Source organism: Uranotaenia lowii, chromosome 2 (assembly GCF_029784155.1).
Source record: "Uranotaenia lowii strain MFRU-FL chromosome 2, ASM2978415v1, whole genome shotgun sequence".
NCBI classification, from domain to species: domain Eukaryota; kingdom Metazoa; phylum Arthropoda; class Insecta; order Diptera; family Culicidae; genus Uranotaenia; species Uranotaenia lowii.
In genome coordinates, this window is record NC_073692.1 from 295,536,348 (window position 1) to 295,561,220 (window position 24,873).

General features: G+C 31.3%; 1 protein-coding gene and 2 non-coding genes across 6 annotated transcripts in view; all 3 read left to right on the plus strand.

The window, feature by feature from the left end:
- Window positions 1–24,671, plus strand: part of LOC129745460 (matrix metalloproteinase-2-like) — a 247,357-nt gene extending 222,686 nt beyond the window's left edge. For all 4 annotated transcript variants that reach the window (XM_055738561.1, XM_055738562.1, XM_055738563.1 and 1 more), the window contains exons 3-4: window positions 24,012–24,113; window positions 24,377–24,671. In XM_055738561.1, the coding sequence (XP_055594536.1) occupies window positions 24,012–24,113; window positions 24,377–24,592 (318 nt within the window). In that variant the 3' untranslated portion in view covers window positions 24,593–24,671. The remainder of the gene's footprint in view (window positions 1–24,011; window positions 24,114–24,376) is intronic.
- On the plus strand, window positions 12,814–12,897 carry Trnal-uaa (transfer RNA leucine (anticodon UAA)). The gene has a single exon. It is a non-coding gene; the product is annotated as a tRNA-Leu (tRNA).
- Trnar-acg (transfer RNA arginine (anticodon ACG)) lies at window positions 13,740–13,812 on the plus strand. Its single transcript has one exon. It is a non-coding gene; the product is annotated as a tRNA-Arg (tRNA).
- Window positions 24,672–24,873: the final 202 nt, after the last annotated feature.

Here is a 24,873-nt window from a genome sequence, read left to right on the forward strand (position 1 = left end):
TTCGCAAAAAATGAAGAAAATGTCATTCTACTCGTAATATGAAATGCTATCGGGGGGTGGGAATATCAAGATTCCGTCTGCGGGTCTCCCATAGAGATAAAAGTATGGGAAATAAAGCAACTCACATCATAAAAGAAGCATTCCGAAAAAAAAAACTGATGGATGACCGGTTCGATGCTCTCGCAGAGGCACTAAAATCAACACCTCGTTCCATTCCGATTCGGTTGCGTCCGTGCGATAAAATTGTTTCTGTTTGTTATAAGCGTGAGTGTACGAAGGAGTTTTCCTCAAACAGCAGGGAAGACGAAAAACGAAACGAGAAAACCTTTGGAAAACAAACATCCTAAAAAGTCCACCCTTCCTTCCTTCTTTTTTTTGGTTGGGTATGGGGGGATGAGTGGGTCGATCGCGGTGTCCTCGTGGGGGGATGAATGGTCGCTGGGAAAACGAGCGCGTGTGCATTTATTTGTCGCTGGTGGCCCATAATAAAAGCTCGTTATTCCCAAAAGTAATAAAATAAAAGAAAGAACCATTTTGTCTCAATCGAGTGAGATTTTGAGGGAAACAAATAAGAAAATCGTGGTGGACAAATCGCTAAAACTTTTTACCGCTCTCGGTGCCAGGGAAATTTTCGTTTCGAGTGCGTTTTTCTTTTCAACAATTTGCTTGCAAACCATCCAGTCCAAACTCAGTCAGTCCTTGGAATGGTCGTAATTGGCACTGCAGGATGGACATTCGAGCATGAATCGAGGGTGCCAGCGGTTTTGGAAACTCCTGGATCATGAACAGATTGAACTCTAAATTCCCTGAATTCTGAATTCAAATTTTTTTTAATCTTAAAATCTGAATTTTGATAGTTGTTGAGTAAAGTCTTGAATATAATTGCTCATCTCTCATTTCTTGTTTCTCATCTTTCATTTCTCATTTCTCATTTCTCATTTCTCATTTTTCATTTCTCATTTCTCATTTCTCATTTCTCATTTCTCATTTCTCATTTCTCATTTCTCATTTCTCATTTCTCATTTCTCATTTCTCATTTCTCATTTCTCATTTCTCATTTCTCATTTCTCATTTCTCATTTCTCATTTCTCATTTCTCATTTCTCATTTCTCATTTCTCATTTCTCATTTCTCATTTCTCATTTCTCATTTCTCGTTTCTCGTTTCTCGTTTCTCATTTCTCATTTTTCACTTCTCATTCCTCGTTTCTCATTCCTTCTTTCTCATTTCTCATTTCTCATTCTTCATTCCTAATTTCTCATTTCTCATTCTTCATTCCTAATTTCTCATTTCTCATTTCGCATTTCTCACTTCTCATTTCTCATTTTTATGTTCTCATTTCTCATTTCTCATTTCTCATTTCTCATTTCTCATTTCTCATTTCTCATTTCTCATTTCTCATTTCTCATTTCTCATTTCTCATTTCTCATTTCTCATTTCTCATTTCTCATTTCTCATTTCTCATTTCTCATTTCTCATTTCTCATTTCTCACTTCTCATTTCTCATTTCTCGATTCTCATTTCTCATTGCTCATTCCGCATTTCTCGTTTCTCCTTTTTTTTTATTTCTCATTTCTCAATTCTCATTTCTCATTTCTCATTTCTCATCGCTTATTTCTTATTTTTCATTTCTCATTTCTCAGTTTTATTTCTCATTGTTTATTTCTAATTTCTCGTATCTCGTTTTCTCTATTAATTTCTTATATCTCGGTTAATCATTTCTCATTTCTTATTTCTCATATCTCGTTTTCTCTACTCATTTCTCATGTCTTATTCCTCATTTCTCATTTCTCATTTCTTATTTTTCATTTCTCATTTCTCATCTCTCAATTCTCATTTCTCATTTCTCATTTCTAATTTCTCATTACTCATTTCTCATTTCTCATTTCTCATTTCTCATTTCTCATTTCTCATTTCTCATTTCTCATTTCTCATTTCTCATTTCTCATTTCTCATTTCTCATTTCTCATTTCTCATTTCTCATTTCTCATTTCTCATTTCTCATTTCTCATTTCTCATTTCTCATTTCTCGTTTCTCGTTTCTCGTTTCTCGTTTCTCATTTTTCACTTCTCATTCCTCGTTTCTCATTCCTTCTTTCTCATTTCTCATTTCTCATTCTTCATTCCTAATTTCTCATTTCTCATTCTTCATTCCTAATTTCTCATTTCTCATTTCGCATTTCTCACTTCTCATTTCTCATTTTTATGTTCTCATTTCTCATTTCTCATTTCTCATTTCTCATTTCTCATTTCTCATTTCTCATTTCTCATTTCTCATTTCTCATTTCTCATTTCTCATTTCTCATTTCTAATTTCTCATTTCTCATTTCTCATTTCTCATTTCTCATTTCTCATTTCTCATTTCTCATTTCTCATTTCTCATTTCTCATTTCTCATTTCTCATTTCTCATTTCTCATTTCTCATTTCTCATTTCTCATTTCTCATTTCTCATTTCTCATTTCTCATTTCTCATTTCTCATTTCTCATTTCTCATTTCTCATTTCTCATTTCTCATTTCTCATTTCTCATTTCTCATTTTTCATTTTTCATTTCTCATTTCTCATTTCTCATTTCTCATTTCTCATTTCTCATTTCTCATTTCTCATTTCTCATTTCTCATTTCTCATTTCTCATGTCTCATTTCTCATTTCGCATTTCTCATTTCTCATTTCTCATTTCTCATTTCTCATTTCTCATTTCTCATTTCTCATTTCTCATTTCTCATTTCTCATTTCTCATTTCTCATTTCTCATTTCTCATTTCTCATTTCTCATTTCTCATTTCTCATTTCTCATTTCTCATTTCTCATTTCTCATTTCTCATTTCTCATTTCTCATTTCTCATTTCTCATTTCTCATTTCTCATTTCTCATTTCTCATTTCTCATTTCTCATTTCTCATTTCTCATTTCTCATTTCTCATTTCTCATTTCTCATTTCTCATTTCTCATTTCTCATTTCTCATTTCTCATTTCTCATTTCTCATTTCTCTTTTGAATTTTGAATTTTGAATTTTGAATTTTGAATTTTGAATTTTGAATTTTGAATTTTGAATTTTGAATTTTGAATTTTGAATTTTGAATTTTGAATTTTGAATTTTGAATTTTGAATTTTGAATTTTGAATTTTGAATTTTGAATTTTGAATTTTGAATTTTGAATTTTGAATTTTGAATTTTGAATTTTGAATTTTGAATTTTGAATTTTGAATTTTGAATTTTGAATTTTGAATTTTGAATTTTGAATTTTGAATTTTGAATTTTGAATTTTGAATTTTGAATTTTGAATTTTGAATTTTGAATTTTGAATTTTGAATTTTGAATTTTGAATTTTGAATTTTGAATTTTGAATTTTGAATTTTGAATTTTGAATTTTGAATTTTGAATTTTGAATTTTGAATTTTGAATTTTGAATTTTGAATTTTGAATTTTGAATTTTGAATTTTGAATTTTGAATTTTGAATTTTGAATTTTGAATTTTGAATTTTGAATTTTGAATTTTGAATTTTGAATTTTGAATTTTGAATTTTGAATTTTGAATTTTGAATTTTGAATTTTGAATTTTGAATTTTGAATTTTGAATTTTGAATTTTGAATTTTGAATTTTGAATTTTGAATTTTGAATTTTGAATTTTGAATTTTGAATTTTGAATTTTGAATTTTGAATTTTGAATTTTGAATTTTGAATTTTGAATTTTGAATTTTGAATTTTGAATTTTGAATTTTGAATTTTCTTGAAATTCATTACTCATTTCTCATAACTCATTTCTCATATCTCATTTTTTATATCTCATTTCTCATTTTTTATTTCTCATTTCTAAATTCTCATTTCTCACATCCTATTTTTAATTTTTTATTTCTCATGTTTCATTTTTCGCTCCTCGTTTGTTATTTCTCATTTTTCTTATCTCATATCTCATCTCTGATTTCTTATTGTGTTTTTCTCATTTTCTTTTTGCAATTTGTAATTATGTTTCCTGAAATCTAGTAATATGCAATTTACTTTCAGGACATCCGATTTTAAGTTTGTTCTTAGGTTATTTTGTACTTCAAGCTAAATATTTAGTTTTTTTCCAAAACAATCTTACACCCTTGCCGTCGGAATTGACTGCGATGGAAGATCGAAATCCAATCCAGTATCCCCCGGGTTATCCCGCGCCATTTTCCTTCAAAAAACAAAAAAAAAAGAAGATGCAAGGGAACCGGGTTGGTCAATCCAGATCGCCTCATACCGGGCAGACAAAGGCAAATAAATATTTATGGCTGGACATTGTCGTCGTCGTCGTCGTCGACTGGAAGTACCTTACATGCTCTCGACTCTCGAGGCGAGAACCGAAAGTTTGTCCCCGGACCAAATTCGGCCAATGGTTCCGTTTTCTGTTGTGGGAAAACAACTTTTGCAGTAGTAGCACAAGAAAGTGTGATTCCGTCCTTCTTTTTTTTCTGTTCTCCAAACTTGATTCCGCAGGATGAATGTTACGGAAAATCTGGGGGTTCGGTTGATGTCGAACTGGAACCAAAGTTTCGAAAGCAATTGACTCTAGTGGATTTCAAGTTTCCTTCCCTTTTTGGAGGGGTGTGGTGGGACAAATAGTTTGGAACATTGCGAAGCTCTCTGCATCAATCCGGGTGGCAACTTACAGTTGCGTTCAAAAAAGAATGAAATCGCGTGAAGCTGCGCACCCACTTCCAACTTTGAAAAGCTGCCATTTCTCTCTTGGTTTATATTTTTTCATGAAAATTTCACATAATCTAGTTCAACTATCCAACTAACACTTCACAAAATTTGAAGTCTTTACAATGACGGGAAACAAAGTTACAGCTATTCCCGTAAAAAAGAGAAATTTGGAGTTGCTTCACTAAATTGGCTGTATCTTTGACAATTTTCATTGAAAAATCTTGAAATTTGGTCCAAAGATGTAAAAATGTTTGATCTAATACCAGGCCAAGTTTCGTCAAAATCGATGAACGTGATCAAAAATGGTGCCCGGTTGAAGATGAGGTTCATTATCGCCTAGCAGACGATTTCATTCTTTTTTGGACGGATGTTTGTATGAAAAACATCGTAATCTATGTATTCTTAGTTTTTTCTTCCACAAAACCAACATTTATTACAAAGAATGTTGTGATTTGATAGGAACTTCATCCTTGCTTTGTTTAGAAATAGAAATTGTTCCAACAGAGCTGGTATTCAAACAAAAGAGCGAATAAAATATTCGCTTTAATTGTGGATCATTAGCATCATTAGCAGGTCATTTCTGAAACTCTGTTTTTCTTATTTTGAACCCTGTTGAAACATTTTCTCTTTCTAAAGAAAGTAATAATGAAGTTTTAAGCAATTTACAACAGTCTTTGTGATAACTTTTGGTTTTGTGAAAGAAAGAACCAAGAATACATGGATTACGATGTTTTCCATACAAACATCCGTCCAAAAAAGAATGAAATCGTCCGCTGGGCGATAATGAACCACATTTTTAATCCGGCACCATTTTTGATCACGTTCATCGATTTTGACGAAACTTGGCCTGATATTAGATCAAACATTTTTACATCTTTGGACCAAATTTCAAGATTTTTCAATGAAAATGGTCAAAGATACAGCCAATTTGGTAAAGCAATTCCAAATTTTCCTTTTTTACGCGAAAAGCTGTATCTTTGTTTCCCGTCATTTAAAAGACTTCAAGTTTTGTGAAGTATTAGTTGGATAGTTGAACTAGATTGTGTAAAATTTTCATAAAAAAATATAAACCGAGAAAGAAATGGCAGCTTTTCAAAGTTGGAAGTTGGTGCGCAGCTTCACGCGAATTCATTCTTTTTTGAACGCAACTGTATTTGTCGATGAGAGAACATTTATTGATTTCGAGCACGATCCGAGTATCTACAGCAGAAGAAGTCGGGCATCAGTGCAATTGCAATTGCGTGTAAGCTCTGCACATGCTAAATTACAAATATGCAAATGCAATCGCTCTATTTATGTTACAAGGGATGGAATTTACATCGGACGCCAGAGAGATGGTGTAATTTGTCACGGCTTCCGGTTTATCGATTGTCCCGATCGATTAAGTGCTGCGTGGGGTTCGGTTGTTTACCATTAAATTAATATGACATTTATTTTGCGACACTGTGCAATTACTCGAACATTACGATTGGTAGAGCTAGTGCATCTGAATGCACATTTTAAATTCCGCTGTGCTTTTTTTTAATAACTCACACATCAATATAATTTTCGGTGTTATGTAACTTAATCTGGAATTTCAATATATAATTTATTTCATTCTTTCCAATTCATTTAATTCAATACCTACCATATTCTTGTCTTGTGTGAGTTTGTCATTTATCCATATGCGCTGTACCAACGATGAATCTGTCAATCTTCAGTGCTAATCGTCCATTAAATCAGAATAATTGATTTAACCCTCATCCGCATTAGAGTGTCAATTTGACACTATTGCAAGTTTGAATGCTTGAAACTTTTTTCAGAAGCTTTAAAAAACAAAAATTTCTTCGGGGACCCTAAATGAATTCAAAAGTTTTCTAATATTGCATCTTTACTTTTTTTTATAGACGAACCCTGGAAGCCAAAAAACTCAATTGAGAATTCAATTGATAACTAAAGAAAACGGCATTTTGGTGCATGTAGGAGTGTAACATTTTGTTTTGTGGATAACTTTTGAATGCATAGATGGATGGATGAAATATTCAGTGAAAATAGCTAGCAATGTAATGTTTACATGTGCAAAATTTGGTGTCAGGTGGTTTTTGAGAAAGGGATCAATGAAGAAGTGCATCGACTTTAATTTTTGGCGGCATGTGCGCCATCTAAATCAAGGATTTTTTGAGGATGTTCTCTATTTCTTGGAGTTTTCCCTTCAAATTAACTCAAAAATAAGTATTCGATCGAAGTTATGACAAGCTTAGCACATTGTCCTCATTCTGCAAAAAACAACATCACTGACTAATTATCACTCCACCACAGTTTTCTCATAATGATACGGTTCCAAATCCAATGAAAATACAGATATCATCTTTGGGAGACCTTGACAGATCGTTACAAAGTTTTGCACATGAATACATTTTATTGACACGTAGTTTCTCAGAAAATTTCATCATTTTAAACCCATGCGTTCAAAAGTTATTCACAAAACAAATTGTAGCATTTTTTTTCGAATGTCAATTTTGAAGATTTTGAATTCTTCTGAAATTTCCTGAACTCGAATCATTACACAGATTTTGTATAAAAATCGCCTCTAGTTTTGATGATTCAGAGTTTTTAAGTTTAAAGATGAATCATTGTTGAATGAAATCGATCATTGATAAATAACTGATGAACTAACAAATCTACATGACAGAAACAAATTGGTTCTGTTTTTGTTTAATAAACTTCATTTGATTAAGGAAAAATATTTTGATCTTGATGAACTATCTAAAAAATTGATACTACCATTTTTTAAAAATTGGATAGCTATTATTGTTGACAGTTAAAAAAAAGGTTTTATTTAATTAAACCTTTTTATTGAAGCCTGCAAAACAATTTTTTTTTTTAATATCAAAAATTCATTTTTTTTTAAACTTCTTTAAAAATTCGTTGAAAATCCCTTACTAGACAGAATGGGAATAAGTAAACGAATTGAAAACTTGTCTAACTTTTTTCGCTGATTTAAAAATAAGTTGCGGTCTTCGGAAAAGCTGATAAATAAATGTAACCTTTATTTCATTTTTTTGGTAAATTTTTTAAGTTCCGAATTCTAAAATAATTTTCAAATATTTATAAAAGTTATTTTAAAAAAAAATCAAAGCTTTAGAAAAAAAACTAATTGCATATTTGGATTTTATGAATTTAATGAAAATTAGCTCTAAAGCTCTTTGCACCTCGGAAAAATGTGAATTTTTTAGCCTTGTGTAATTTACCCTTTTGAATGTGGAGTTGAGCAATTAGAAGAACAAGTAACACAAAATAAAATTTAATCAAAATTAGTTTGTTTAAGAATACTTATAATTTGCAGATAATTTTTAATGAGGTTTTTTTTTAAATAATTAATCAAAGTGCTTAACAATAAAACTGAGGTTTTAGATTTTTTTGGGTAATTCTGTTGACTATCATAAGTTTTAAACGCCAGTCACATGGCTACCAATTTTTTGACATGCGAAATAAATATTCGATGAATGCATTTTGAAGTTAAAATGGTTAGCTTCAAATTCTGTATTGGTTACAGTTCTTAACACATTGTGGACCGACTACGAGATATGTATCTCATTGTTTTGCTTAACGCGTGGCGGCGCTTTATTGAGAAGCATAACTAAAATGTGATACATTTTATTTAGAAACTTCATTCTTTAAAATTTTAAACAACACCTTCACTAACTCAAAGACACTAAATTTGTAGAATTTCTGAAAGAGAGAACACTAAATTTTGGTGTTTTCTGGCTTAGGTTTGTTTACGGTCCTTAATGTGTTAATAAAAACCTATTCTAAATACAACCCATTTTTTTGTGTCAAGATTACCCGAAAACAATAGCCCAGAATGAAAAATCCCCAGAATTTAAATCGACAGAAAGAACTATTTTCCAGATTTTTTTCCCCAGACAAACCATTCCCCAGAAAAAAATCAACAAAATGAACCATTCCGCAGATTTTTTTTAACCACAATAAACCATTTCCCAGAAAAGTTTTCGCCTAAAGGACCATTCCCCAAGAAATTAAATATATTTATCCAAACTAGAATTTGAAAAAAAAATCGATTTGATAAACTTGACAGTGGATTAAAGCCTTTCTTGCAGGCTTTTTGGATACATATTTCACAAAATAACAAACAATTATAGTTTTCCGAATTCTAAATCATTAATTTATCATTAAAAAATTTCAAACGCAGTAAATCCAAAATAAAATCGAAATTAAATATTTGAAATTGTTTCTAGGATAAAAGTATTTTAAGTAATTTTAATTTTCATAACATAATTTGCATCTTATTGCTGGTTTTGGACTGGCTGGATCCTGGAATATTCTTTATGATCCTTAATAATATGGTAACCTCAAAATAAAAAACAAATAAAAAAACAATTTAAAAAAGATGCCCAACCATGTGCTTCAAATAATTCAACGTTTGCTCTGAGAACCCGAAAAGAGAAGAAGCAAGTGAGGTTATAAAAATAATAATTGATTGAAATTATTTGTGCATCTCACTTACTCCAATGCAAAACCAGCTGAAATTATTGATTGATTGATTTATCTAATTTGGGACATTTTATCAACTTTTTGGCATTCGTGTCCGAGCTGAAATGATGATTTTTTATTAAATGATGTAAATTTGACCATTTTTGTAAATTTGTCAAATTTTGTCAAGTGATAAATATTACCAAAAAATTTTAAGTTTAAATTTAAATTGGCCAAAATGATTATTTTGACAAAATTGACAAATTTGATGAAAATGACAAAAATGACGATACTTACATTGTCAAAACGAAAAAAAAGGAAATTAAAAAAATTGACGACTTTTTACAAATCAACACAATTAACAAAAATTAAACAAGTGACGAAATTGGCAAGATTGGCAGACCTGACAAAATTGTTACAAAATTAACCTAATTGACAAAATAAACTAAAATGACAAAATATTCCAAACTGACAATAATTGGCATAAATAAATATCAATACAGGCAATATTTACCAAATTCGCGAAATTGACCGTAACGACAAAAATTGCAAATTGTCAAAAATGATAAAATTGACATTTGCGAAATTGAGAAAAAATTTACCAAACTCACAAAATTGGTGAAATTGGCAAAATTGATCTAATTTCCAGAAATGACAATTTGATGAAATTGATAAAATTAACAAACTGATAAAGTTGACAAAAAAATGACAAAATTTTCCACATTTCCATTAATGACAAAGTTGACCAAATTTACAATAAAAAAAATCCATAAATGACATAAATCATTCAAGTGACAATGTTGACATAAATGGCAATATAGAAGAAATTGAAAAATTGTCAAAATATCCAAAATACAAATTGGTTAAAAAAATAACAAAATTGCCGAAATTGACAAAAGTGGCCAGATTGGCTGGATTGAGAAAATTTACTAAACATGACATAATTGAATGAATTAACAGCAATGAAAAAAATTATTGAATTGGCCAAATTTACAAAATAAACTTCATTAAAAAAATGATAATATTGACAAAATTGCCACAATTGATTTTTTAAATTTTGTTAATTTTGTCAATCTTTTAAATTTTGTCCATCGTATTCATTTTGTCAATTTTGCAAATATTTTCAATTAATTTTGAAATTTGTGTTAATTTTGCCACTGTTGTCAATTTTGTGAAAATTGTCATTTATGTTATTTTGTCATTTATGTCACTTTTGTTATTTTTTAAATTTTATCATTAATGTCAATTTTGTCCATTTTGAAATTTTTAACAATTTTGTCAATTTTTTTGTCAATTTTGTTAATTTTTTGGCAATTTTGTTAATTTTGTCAATTTTGTCAATTTTGTCAATTTTGTCAATTTTGTCAATTTTTTCAATTTTTTCAATTTTGTCAATTTTGTCAATTTTGTCAATTTTGTCAGTTTTGGCAATTTTGTCAATTTGGTCAATTTGGTCAATTTGGTCGATTTTGTCAATTTTGTCAATTTTGTCAATTTTGTCAATTTGGTCAATTTTGTAAATTTTGTCAATTTTGTCAATTTTGTCAATTTTGTCAGTTTTGTCAATTTTGTCAATTTGGTCAATTTGGTCAATTTGGTCGATTTTGTCAATTTTGTCAATTTTGTCAATTTGGTCAATTTGGTCAATTTTGTAAATTTTGTCAATTTTGTCAATTTGGTCAATTTTGTCAGTTTTGTCAATTTTGTCAATTTTATCAATTTAATCAATTTTATCAATTTTGTCAATTTTGTCAATTTTATCAATTTTATCAATTTTATCAATTTTATCAATTTTGTCAATTTTGTCAATTTTATCAATTTTATCAATTTTGTCAATTTTGTCAATTTTGTCAATTTTATCAATTTTGTCAATTTTGTCAATTTTGTCAATTTTGTCAATTTGGTCAATTTTGTCAAATTTTGGCAATTTTATCAATTTTATCAATTTGGTCAATTTTGGTTAATTTGGTCAACTTGGTCAATTTTATCAAATTTGTCAATTTTGTCAATTTTGTAAATTTTGTCAATTTTGTCAATTTTGTCAATTTTGTCAATTTTGTCAATTTGGTCCATTTGGTCAATTTGGTCAATTTGGTCAATTTGGTCAATTTGGTCAATTTGGTCAATTTTGTCAATTTTGTCAATTTGGTCAATTTTGTAAATTTTGTCAATTTTGTCAATTTTGTCAATTTTGTCAATTTTGTCAATTTTGTCAATTTTGTCAATTTTATCAATTTTGTCACTTTGGTCAATTTGGTCAATTTGGTCAATTTTTTAAAATTTTGGCAATTTTATCAATTTTGTCAATTTGGTCAATTTTGGTTAATTTGGTCAACTTGGTCAATTTTATCAAATTTGTCAAATTTGTCAATTTTGTAAATTTTGTCAATTTTGACAATTTTATCAATTTTGTCAATTTTGTCAATTTTGTCAAATTTGTCAATTTTGTCAGTTTTTTCATTTTTGTCTATTTTGTCAATTTTGTGAAATTAATCAACTTTATAATTTTGGTCAATGTGAATTTGTTTGTGAATTAGTCATCTATTTCAATTTTGTCAATTTTGTGAATTTATGGTCAAATTGTTTTTTTTCTGTCTTTCGTCATTTTTGTAAAAGTTTTCAGTTTCATCTACTTTGTCAATTTCATCAATTTTGTCAATTCTGTCAAAATTGTCAATTTCGCCAAATTTTATAATCCAGTCAATTTAGTCATTTTTGCCATTTTTGTGAATTTTTCTTCACAATGTTGTTGTTAGGTTTGTTAATATTTCGAATTTGGATAAATTTGTATTGAAGAAAATATTGTAAACATTTGTTGGAACACTATAAAATATATTCAAGTTCTTTGAAATTCAACTCAAACCAAAACCATTGAAAAACTTCTCTAGGGTTGAGGAAATTCGAACTATCTCGATCGTTATCGTTAGATTTTATCATGGATTTAATGCTGCTTGCAATCGTCCATTTGTGTCACACGACTACGGCAATGCAATGGTGACAATCCACTTAGGTACGACGTTATCCACATGTAAAAGGGCAAATGGGATTTTTTTTCATTTCCCTCCAGCAGAGTTTTTCTGGAATCAAATTAAATGAAGCTTTCCTTACATGTGTACATTCGCATTGATCGCAGAAATGTACCCTTACTATCTTGTAAGCACTTCATAATTTGTTGTTTGATTTTATGGTTCTATTGTTCCGTGTAATTAATTTCGCACGAAGGTTAAATTTATGGTCTATTAAGTGGTTTTAACGTCAGCAAACTAGAAAATTGTACCATATCGATATTTTTGATCTCACGTATTTGCTAATAATTTAGTAATTCTAGTAAAAGAACACTTTGTCAATACTCAAAACCAATCCCCTAAAGGTGGTTTCCGATATCAAATGTGTACTTGTAAATTACACACTTAATTACACAACATTTCAACATTGCGAAATGCTGTGTCATCAATTAACAAAGTTAACCCGAGCAACAACAAACACATAACAATATTTATCATCCTACCACATCTGGGAAAACTGAGATAAAAATTCAACCCCCCTACTACAGCAGCATCAACAACAGTGCATCAGTAAGTTTTTCCTGGTTTTCCCAGCGGTACTCCACTTCGCGCCGAGAAACGTTCAGATTTTGAATGGCTGTAAGCCACCCTCTATGCACCGAGTCAGGATGGCCGAGCGGTCTAAGGCGCCAGATTTAAGCTCTGGTTCCCGTAAGGGAGCGTGGGTTCGAACCCCACTTCTGACATCCAGTAACTTTTTTGCTGAAACGTCGTGCAGGTAAGGTCTGTGATGGTAGGAGTCGGAGAACCATAAATTCTATGGTTGATTAATAGTATTATAATAAATTACAGCAACTTTTATTGTTTTTGTAAATTAAATTATTTCAAGAATGGTGAATTAATTATGGCAACGAAGTAATCAAACACATAGATAACGAACAACTTACAGTTCTACATGTTCCTTTGCCACAAGAAATTACAAAAGTAAACTGTTTGGAGATTCACTCTGTACTTACTTTTACTTTTCTATTTTAAATAAACAAATATAAATCAACACGGACGTAACGGGCAACACGGTAAAAATTATTTCGATCACCACATGCTCTCTCCATATGGAGAGAGAACTTGCGAGAGCTTGTTCTCGAGAGTTCATCCAAGCGTTTGTCATATTCATTCTGGGAATGAACACTCATCGTTCTCCGGAGCGTTCAAGGGAACAAAAACGATACCGACTGAGCATGCGCTGTTTCCCCTCGCTGTAATTTTTGTTGTTATTGCTGTTCTTCGTTTAGTGTACCCGACCAGTTGTACGAACCGGTTGATCTCTCTGTTTTCCCCTGCGCTGCCTTAATTCTTTGTTTTTGTTTTGATACACGCTTTCGCATGTACGGCGGACACGTGTAGCGGAGAATCAGCTTGGATCACGTTCGCTCCCCCTGGTTGTTGACGTTGTTGAGAATGAATCACGATTGATTCGTAGGAGAACAAGCGCAAGAGAGAACTTAAGAACTGATTAAGATTATAGAGGGAAGCATCTTGGTTCAGCGGCAGGGAACAAAAATGCTTACAGATTGCTCTGTGTCAACAGGGTCCTGTGGCGCAATGGATAACGCGTCTGACTACGGATCAGAAGATTCCAGGTTCGACTCCTGGCAGGATCGCATATTTTTTTTTGTACATTGGAGACCTGTAGGGAAAACTTTTTGAATATTTTATTTTCAATGTTCAATTTAGTTTGTGTCCTTCTGTTTTCGTTTTTCTGGGATTTTAACACTACGTCATGATTAATGAGACACTACACAGCAAAAATTATTTCCTGTAAAATTACGCAAATGTCCTGTAACAAAAAGAAGCAGGACATTCATCGTAATTTTACAGGTCGAAAACATGATTACGTGACATTTTATTTTTAGTATACATTTTTTTTACAGGACAATTGCTGTAATAATAAATGAATTTTCTTTAACTTTCAAGGAAAACAATTTAAAAATACAGGTTTTGTTAATTACAGGTGATTTTTTTAAAGGTGGCAGTTTTCAGTGACACGTAATAGTCCAATTTTTTATCTATGTATGAGAAATATCACCCGGATAATACATAACAGACGTTTATAAAATGTCATGATTTTTATTATTTATTTTTGGGATTTTAAACGTCATGATTTTTAAAAGACCAATAATGTTCATATAATAAAATTTTTTAATTAGTTGGTCAGAACTCCTTCCTGAAGGAACGCTGTTTCAAAAATACCTGATAGGGCCACGGTTGTTTAGGGCCGTTTGTTACACATAATTACTCGATTGTCAAACTGAGTAACTCGACTCTCAAGCCTTCAGTTGCACTATCGATTGGGCCAGCTGCGAATAGGATAACGCAATCCGAATACACAGAACAAAATAAGATACTGCTTTTCAATAGGAACAAATCGTTTTCGAAGACCCTCCCATGAAGCTTTTTTCTATAAGTAAAATTAAGTAGGGGAGAGTGGGGTATCGTGGGCTATGGGGAAACGTGAGCCACTTTTAATATCTCAGATGTGTGTTGAGATAAAAATCTCAAACCAACTGTCATCGTCATCGCTTTGCGTGAACATATATTCCTATATGTTGTTGTCTGAAATACGCATCATATGCTTCTATTATTTATCAATTTACTTACTAAAAAATTTACTTATATAATTAAAAAAACACCCGCTAATTTCATCGATGGGGAAAATAAAGTGCATAACAAAAATATGCTCATACGCTTATGATCTTAGTTTTGTCATGATCTTTCACGTGGAAAAGAAATTTTTGATGAAACATCAATAAGTCATACAAACGCAACCAATTTTCAAATCATATCTTGAATCTTGACATCTTGAATCACCTATATTTTTATGTTTTTATACACATTCAGAACTTAAAATACGTTTTACCTATCTGTAAAGTTTTCTTATGCCAAATGAAGAGTTATGAAAAATATTTTGTCCATCCTATATAAGAAATTTTGCCAAAACGTTCGCGAGCCAGGTTTTGGAATCTATTCGATCATACACAGCTCTCTTTTTTATTTCATCATCTGAAATTGCTTTAAATAAATGAATTAGGAAATCACAGTTTTGGGTCAACTCATAAACTTTGCATGTTATTTGGTCAATTTGGATTTGGTGGCCCACGATTCCCTACCATTTTTCAAAGTCCAAAAAATATTGCTTTTTTTCAAACAGTCAGAACTTGGAGAAAATAACTTATTAAAAATTAAAAAAAATACCTTATGATACTTTGAAAATGTAAAAAAACCATACCATTTTTTATTTTCCTTTTATCTTTTATAATAAAGAAGTTATGGAGCAACGAAAAAAAGTGGCCCATGATTCCCCACTCTTCCATATACATTTTTATGCTTGTATGTAATATTCTTCCAAAACCCAATTCTAGCCTCAATTGAATTATCTGTTTTTTGTTCTTCTAAATAATTAACTCCACATTCAAAAGTGTGTTGCAAACTACAAAGGGCCACATAATTCACATTTTTCCAAGGAGCAAATAATTGAAGAGCTAATTTTTATTAGTTCAAGTGCCCAAATATCCAATAGTATATCCAATTAATTTTTTTCTATTAGCTTTTGATTTTTTAATTATTTTTTTGAAAGTAATTGGAAAACCATTAAAGAAATTTCTGCGCTTTAAACTTTCCCCGAGATCGCAAGTAATTTGGACTTCTGCGAACAAAGCTATAGAATTTATTGTTTACTTTTCACCATTCTGTATTCTGTATAATGGAAATGAATTTGAAAGAATTTTTAAAGAAGCTGAAACAAAAATCAAATCGTTTTGCAATCTACAACAAATTGGAAAACTTTTTCTAAACTTTCTTTAGTATTGTCAGAAATACTTGTATTGATATCTTTTTAAATTTCTAAAAATTTTGGAACTTCGTTTTTTTATATAGGATTGTATCCCTGAAATTACAATAGCTAGGCTAAAGGTTATTGTTTGACTGAATGGATGAGAATAAACAATCTCAGAATCAGTTTTTGTCCTCCATATAGGTTTGTTAGTTCATTAGTTATCAATGATTGATTTTACACTGAATTCTTTTTTTTAACGATCTTATTTTACACGGTTTTGTTTTAAACGTTTTTTTTAAACGATTTTCTCGAAATAAGACGATTTTCGAACATGTCAAAAACAGGTTCTAGACATTTCCGCTTTTTATTTCAAAATGTTTTAAACCAAAATCCGGGCAATATCCGAGCAAATTTGATCCAAACCACGGAATTATTCGATAGAAATCAAGAAGAAAACACTCTAAATATTTTTTCACCAAAACACATCAGCGGATGTATTTTAGACTTTAAAAACAAGTCAGTATAAAACTTGCCATAAAAAATTTCCTTTTTGAATTGTTAAAACTCAATTTAATTTTATGCTTTGTTTTTCAAATAAAGTGAATTAATCCGGGTGGAATCCGGGCTTTTTCCAACTAAATCCGGTCAACAAGGCCGGACCGGATTTCCCTCAAATTTTGTGTCAAATAAATCCGGGCAATCTGAAAAACTTAGTTTAAAATGTTGTTTTTGATTCGATGAATTCAAGGGAAATTATTTTAGCAAACCTAATAACAATAAGTTTTTCAATAATGTTAAAACGATAAACTTTGTTAAAAATCCAATCAAAACTTTAAAAAGGCTAACAAAACTTACAAATCTTACATGGCAAAACATGGTCAAATTTGTTAAAATGATGAATGAAAAGCTTTCAAAATTTCGAAAAGACAAATCAATTTTTATTTATCTTTTATGTGAACCCGAGAAAGGCCGGATAAATCAGCTAGTGCAATATAAAACCAGATTTAAAAAGAAATGAAATCCGATTTCTTAAATAAATTACAGCATCGGAAATTAATTATAATGCATAACAATTTTAGCGAAATGATATTAATTGTTAGTTATAATAATTTTAATTTACATTACTTTTCTTCATTTTCAATTTAAACCATTGACAAAATATCTATCTTGGTAATATTTTGAATATGAAAAAAAATGTAATCACGATTTGGAATGTAAATTCTTGACCAAGAAAAAAATATATCCAATTTAAACTCAAGCGAATTTGTTCAAAACACGTGGTTTATGATTGAATTTAATTTGATAAAATGATGAAAATATTTAATTTTGTTTCAATAGTGCCCGTGATCAAAGAAAGACATAAAATTATATCCAGATTCTTCCATTTGAAAATATAAAACTCTAAGAAAGTTTATTTTTGATGTTCACGAAAACATAACATAACAAAACATAATTTATAAATGTTCAATTCACTATTGAAAGCTTCAACTGAAAAAATGTGGGTTGAGAAAATTTATGTTTAAATAATCGATAAGAAACTGATAAAAGTTAAAATAAGATGTTTCAAGTTTTGTTGAAATTATTGAAGGCACGATGCGAGTACCAATTTAGTAAACATTGCGCATTAAAATTTAGCTCTAAAGATGCTACTTCGTATCATTTTCGAACTTTTCTTGGATAAATTGAAAAATTATGATCGAATAAAAAAAAATTGAAATAATTTAAATATGTTAGACGTTTATAAATTTTCAAAATTAGGATTTATAGTTTACAAATTCCAAGCTCTGAACATTCTGTAGTCGTAAATGGAAACATTGGATCCTAGAAAGGACATAAGGTACAAATAGTGTTTTAGATTTATATGGTTTCAAAACGGATAAGTTTTCAGAAAATAAACATTCGAAATTGAAAAACAAAGATAATAGCCAACTTCCAAAAACAGCATTTTTGACTGATTTGGAAAACTTTGGCGTCCTAAATTCGAATCTTTTGTCAAATTAGTCTATCTCATCTAGCTTTGGTGATATGGTTTTTATAAGTTCCATAATGAAACCGATATGAGTGTGTAGCTTATAATGCTTCTTACATTTCTTTATATTTAAGCAAGTAATATATAGACGTTCCAGAAGAAACGCTCTTCAAAAAATATGTTTGAGAGGGTTGCACACTAAAATGCGGTTGTTTATAAAATTGACTCCTCAGTTACTCCACCATAAAGCCTTCAGTTGTTCTATCGATTGGGTCAGCAGTAATTTGGACAGTTCAGCCGATTCAATCACAAATCACCCATACAGGTACGCTATTTGATGGATTCAAGTAACGAACGAAACGAATGAAAAAGTATACGAACAAGAGATTTAAACGCCATAATGTTTGTGGTAAATTTAACAACGTCAAACCTTGACGTTATTCTATTTTGATGCGTTATAAAGCGTATTTTTGGAGACTTTTTTTTGAGAACTTCAAATTGCTTTGCATAACGAAAGGCGAATTAATTAGCACAGAATTTGGGGACACGGCAAAATAATCAATGCTCATTTAGGGATATGATCGTCCTTTGTGATTAAGTTTTAAAACTTTATAATTTAATTTTAAGATTTTCTATTAAAAAAATATTAACATATGGTTACATTTCAAAGGTTTCAAAACAACAAACATCCACCACATTGTAACATTTTAAAAGATTGTAATCTTACGTTACATAAATAAAACAAAGTTATTATTATTATTAAAGGTTGAGCGTTGCCTGAAGGGAAAAGTTTTCACTTACCTACATGCAGGGATTAATCCTTCTTAAAATAAAAACAGAACTAATTAAATTATTTGAAATCCGAAACACAAAAAGTGAAATCTAAGGGGCCGTTCACATACCACGTGAACAACTAAGGCAGTGAGGGGGGGGGGGGGGGGTGTATGGAAATACAAGTTGTGGGGGGTAGGAGATTGGGTCATGTCCACGTGGACATACTTACTTCCAAAATATTCTGTAAAGGTGAATAAATATTCAAAATGTTTTAATCAAAATCTTAGTAGCCACTTGAAGCTAAAGAAAAATATCATTGTTAAGACATTTAAAATTATCAACAGTATTGTATATCAGGTAACGCTTATTCGTTTTTTTTTCAAAATCAGCCATTTCAAAAGGCCAAGGCAAAAACGTAGTGCTTTCTAACTGTTAAATTTAATTTAGATAAATGAAAAACAAATTCCTATCTGCCTACGTACGTGGACATCAAGGGAGAGAGGTAGGAGTTGGTTAATTCTTCACACTTATTCACGGAGGAGACAGTGCCCTAATTTATTACTATCCACGTGAGATTTTAACGGCCTCTATTATAAATTCCTTTTTCCCCAATTCTGATAAAATTTTATACATGATGAGCAATCCTTCTTAAAGGAATGCTATTTCAAAAAATATTTTGACAGTGTCGCACACACAAGTGCGGTGGTACCAAGATTTGACTCCTCAGTTGCTGGACCATAAAGTCTTCAGTTGCACTATCGATTGGGTCAGCAGTAAATTGGACAAAACAGCCGATTTAATCACAAAACACGCATAGGTAGGTATGCTGTTACAAACAGCCTGTTTGATGGATTCAAGTAACGAAAGAAACGAACGAAAAAAGTACAAACAAGAGATTTTGAGAGCTTCAAATTGCTTTGCATAACGACAGGCGAATAAATTATCACAGAATTTGGGGAAACACCAAAATAATCAATGCTCATTTAAGAATATGGTTTTAATTTGTAATTTAGTTTTTTTTTTTTTTTAAAAACGAACACAAACACATACAGGATCTCAATGAAACATGATGTTTCCTCGAAGAGATTCCTTTTTTCTTAATTCTAAGCGTACATCTTTCGGGGATATGATGGCTAGCATCTTACAAATGCTAAAACCACCAACCCACCGAAAGTGTACTATGTATGCCGAGACCGGGATTCGATCTCACACCCTCTGGCTTAGAAGACTGGAAGGCTGTCCTCTACGCCACGGGCGGCGGCGGTTTTAAAGTTAATAATTTAATTTGAAGATTTTCTATAAACAGACATTTTTTTAAACATATTGATATCGATATCAGGTTCACATGATTTAAAAATATTAATATATGGTTAGATTTCATTTAGGTTTGACAGCTCTACATGATAGTAGGCACATCTATTTGCAAAATAGCTTATTTCATCGGTCCATTAAAACATAAATTACCTACATACCTACTTAGCAATTTTTCAAAGCTCACGTCATCCTAAAAATATAATGCTGAAATATCAAACGACGAGACTTAACCTCGTTTTATCGTTTTAAGAAATTCTAGTTTAAAAAAAAAACCACCGGGAACTCCTTCTAGATTATGATAGCTTTTATTTGGGGTTTTTAAAAACACCTAAATTAGATTGAGTTAGTCTGTTGTTTCGTATTTTTAAGGCTCAGTAACAGGAATAACGAATATAGTGAAAATTATTAAAAATCTACGGAGTTAAAAATTTTCAGATTTGAATTATGTATATAAAGTTTCAAATAATTTTCTTCTGAATTGTTTGACAACCTGTACTCGAAAAACTTCGTTGACAGGTTCTTTAGAAACCGGTTATTACAAGATTTTTTGGTAAAGTAGGACGATTGTTCTAAACCTCTAGAAACACTCTAGATTCACCAGTTTTATTAAATACTAGAGTAGAGTAGTAGGCGAATGTGGTAGATAGATGCTAGAGAATGAAATCATGAACAGACTTAACATTCCTTGTTGGCAATGCTTTGAACGACGCAAACTTGGACAACGGTTGAATATGTATTAATTAACTGTGGCAAAGAAATACTACTGCAATAGCGCGTTTGATTCAATTTATGATTGGCGCAATGTATATTGCTTGTAGTAGTGAGCTTGAAGAAACAGCACAATGTATGCCAGTGTTGTCAACCTTCCAGATTTTCTCTGGATCTTCCAGACTTTTTGGACTTCTGCCAGACATTTTTTTAGGTTTCCAGACTTCCAGACGTTTGACATTTCTTCCAGACATTTCCAGACTTTTGGGTTCGAACTGACATTGTTCTAAGAAACTATGAAAATTCAAAATGATCATGATATAATATGGCAGGAAATGATAAAAATGTATGAATTATGAATTCATATGTGTTTAAAAGCTATTAACAATGGCAAATGCTTCGAAGATGTATGTTAAATTGAGAATCAGGCATGTAACGTAACTGATATGGACAGAGACATACGATTGGTAGCTATCTGTAACATTGACATCTGGCGACCAAATAAAAAAAAGGTCACCTCCTTCAAAAGTTGGCAATTCATACTTTTCCACCCATTTCCAGACATTTTTCCAAAATCTTCCAGACTTTTTCCAAAAACAGTTGACAACCTGTGTATCACTACTACGTCAATAAAGCGTGCATGGAAGAAATTTGGTAGGAGTTGGATGACGGTTGGTCGAGTCAGTCTTTGAACTAGTTTTAGACCGAAATGATGTGTTCTCCATCCGTGAGTTCCAAAGATTAAAATTTGAAATTGCAGCTACGACAATGTCGTGATATAGAAAAATGTAAAATAGTGTAAAAGAAATTCACTACAGATGCAATGATTTATCTTCATACTAAATTGACTTCTTTAGCTGAACTACTGAACTACTAGCTGAACGGAAAATCTGGACTGAGCGCTTAAAACTAATAAACCAATTTTCATAAATTCAAATTTGTGAGAACCAACCATTTTCATATTTTCGGAATTCCTCACAGAGAATGAATAAAAAATTAAATTCAAAGTTATAAGTTGAAGGCTACTATTTCAACGCTTTGATAGCCGTCGAGGAATTCAAACGGAGGATTAGAAAATTGAACGTACATTATTGAAAAAAAAATTAAAACTAAATCCAACGCTTAAAAATTTTAGTAATTAAATCTGAGGTTTTTAGTTTAATAAATTCAATGCTATTGGTTAATTGTGTCGTAGATAAATTTAAATTGAACTTAAATACATAACACCTTTTCCATAACATCATTAAATGATAAAATATTCTGAAAACTTAAAAAACTATTTGTGGAACTTCCAACGTCTAAGAAAAACTAATCATACAAAAATGTGAAATAAAACAGCAAAAAATTGAAAACATGCTAAGTGAGTCTTCAACAAGGTTTCAGCGGAGGTCTTTTTAGAAATATCTTTGTAAATTAAACTTGAATAAACCATCCTACGAGGAGTTCATTCATCTTCAGAAGTCGGATAATCTTCAAAAGCGGTCGTTCGGATGTGTTTACAAGCTTAAAATAATGGATTTTCATTAGATAACACATTAAAAAGATAAAAAATCATTGTTATCATTTGAAGATTAAAAATGAATAAGCATTGAAAGGGAAATATTTTTAAGTTTCAGTTAATACAAACTATAAGTTTTAATCCCAATTAAAATTTTTAAAAAGACTTACAAAACTAACAAAGTTTACATGGCTAAATATGGGCCAAATTTGGAATAATAATGAAAACAAAGCTTAGAAAATGTCGAAAAGTCAAAAGATTAATTTTGATTTACATTTTATGTGAACCCGAGCAAGGCCGGGTAAAACCAGCTAGTATGTTAATATTTTCAAATCATGTGAACCTGATATCGATCTGTTTAAAAAATCTCTGTTTTAAAAAAAATCTTAAAATTAAATTATTAACTTTAAATCTAAATTAAAAATTAAAACCATATTCTCAAACGAGCATTGATTATTTTGGTGTGTCCCCAAATTATGTGATAATTAGTTCGCCTTTCGTTATGCAAAGCCATTTGAAGTTCTCGAAATATCTTGTTCGTACTTTTTTCGTTCGTTTATTCGTTCCTTGAATCCATCAAACAGGCTGTTTGAAACAGCATACCTCCTATGATGCGTATTTTGTGATTGAATCGGCCGTTTTGTCCAATTTACTTTTGACCCAATCGATAGTGCAACTGAAGGCTTTATGGTCCAGTAACTGAGGAGTCAAATTATTGTTACCACCGCACTAATATGTGCAGCCCTTTCAAAATATTTTTGAAAAAGCGATCCTTCTCGATCGCTTCTAATACCAATTTCTAATTCCGTTTGGTTTAAATCAAACGCTGTTTTGGCCCTTGTGAAAAATCACGAGAGTTTTGGAAGCTTGTTTCAGTTTGTGGGGACATCTCTTTTGTAAAATAGCTTCTTTCATCGATCCGTCAAAACATAAATTACCAATAAGCAATTTTCAAAGCTCACGTCATCCTAAAAATATAATGCGGAAATGTCGGACGACGAGACTTCAGACTAGCTTCTATATAAGTTTTTAATTAAAATTAACCTCCAATCAAGCAAGTTTAAAATAATAATCATCTAAAAAACCTTTCCTCGATTTGATTTTTTAGGCAAAATTCATTCCTTTTCCAGTCTGTGAAAATGCTGTTTTTAGTATGAAAAATTATGATTGATTTTAAATACTCTAATTTCACAATCACAGATGTGCAGCTACTGCCTTAAAGCGAAACAATTTTTTTTTAATTCTGTACTATATCATGTTTTAAGTTTGGCTCTGCATCCCGAATGCTCAGTCGACATGACTCTAAAATAACACTTGCACACCTTCTTTATGATCCGTTCACGTCCTGGCCAGTGAGTCAGTGTCCAATTGTAGGATCCATTCGAATAAAACTAAAACCAATCACCCAAAAGCGTTTTGCGGCAAACGAGATTTGTCCATCAAATCTCGACTAGTTTTTTTTTCCCTTATTCAGTCTGTCTGTCCGATCAAATAGCACCTCATAAAAATAGACGTCTGTAAATGGCCGATGTCACAGACTAACGGATGCGATTTTTACTGTTTTGATGGTGTTTGAATTTTTCTTCAGGATTGAAACTTTGAAACTCTTCTAAAAATTTGAAAAGATAGTTTTAAAAATTAAATATTCTGTTGAGTTTTTTTTTTGTTATTTTCTCGGTGATGTTACGAATATGTAAATCGATTACTTTTTGAAGCAATATTTTCGCTGACGGTATTCTTTTTTTCCAATTTTTTTTTTTTGCAGCAAAACTATCTGATGGGGTTCGGCTACCTTCCGAAGTCCAACATTGAAACCGGTAACCTGAGAACGATGGAACAGCTCCGGGAGGCAGTCAAACAGCTTCAGGTGAGTCGGCATTATATTTTATCGTTATTTGTTTCCATTACTAACAGATTAGGTAGCTCCCTACTTGGCTTTCGAGGGATACTGCCTGTCTGTAGGTTAAATTTGCATGAATCCTATCCATGATTTCAAAATCAGATTTTAAACTTTTATTCTGAAACAATTAATACTGATAATTCGATTTTAAAATGGATTAAAATTAAACGCCTAAAGGTAGGCTATTCAAATTATTACCATTGGACAAATTTCACTCCCTTTTTCCACAGTCTTTCGCCAATCTGGAGCCGACGGGAGACATCAACCGGGAAACGATGGAGCTGATGCGGAAGCCCCGATGTGGCGCTCCGGATTTGCCCGGTTCTTCGGACTTCCAGGCCTCTAACACGCTGAGTGGCAGCTCGTTCCAGTTCCGGCATCGGAGGAATCGACGGTTCGTCATCCAGGGCCAGAAATGGGAGAATCCGGTTGTAACTTGGAGGTGAGTCGAAGTTTATTTTTTAATTAATTCTGATTAATGTTTTTGAATACGCAACCAAATTCTTCTCGATGCACTGAAATCTAAGCCATTTCGATTGATGTCACTCCTTCCTTGTTTATTGGACAACAACAGAAGGCAGCTGTCTCTTCCACATCCCCGAAGACAAGTCAATTACTTGTTGCGTGTAATTTATTGACTAATTTAATTAAAACGCTATAAACAACAACTCGATCAATTAGCGCGACAAACAACGAACGAACGGATGGATGAGTGCTGCAGTTTATC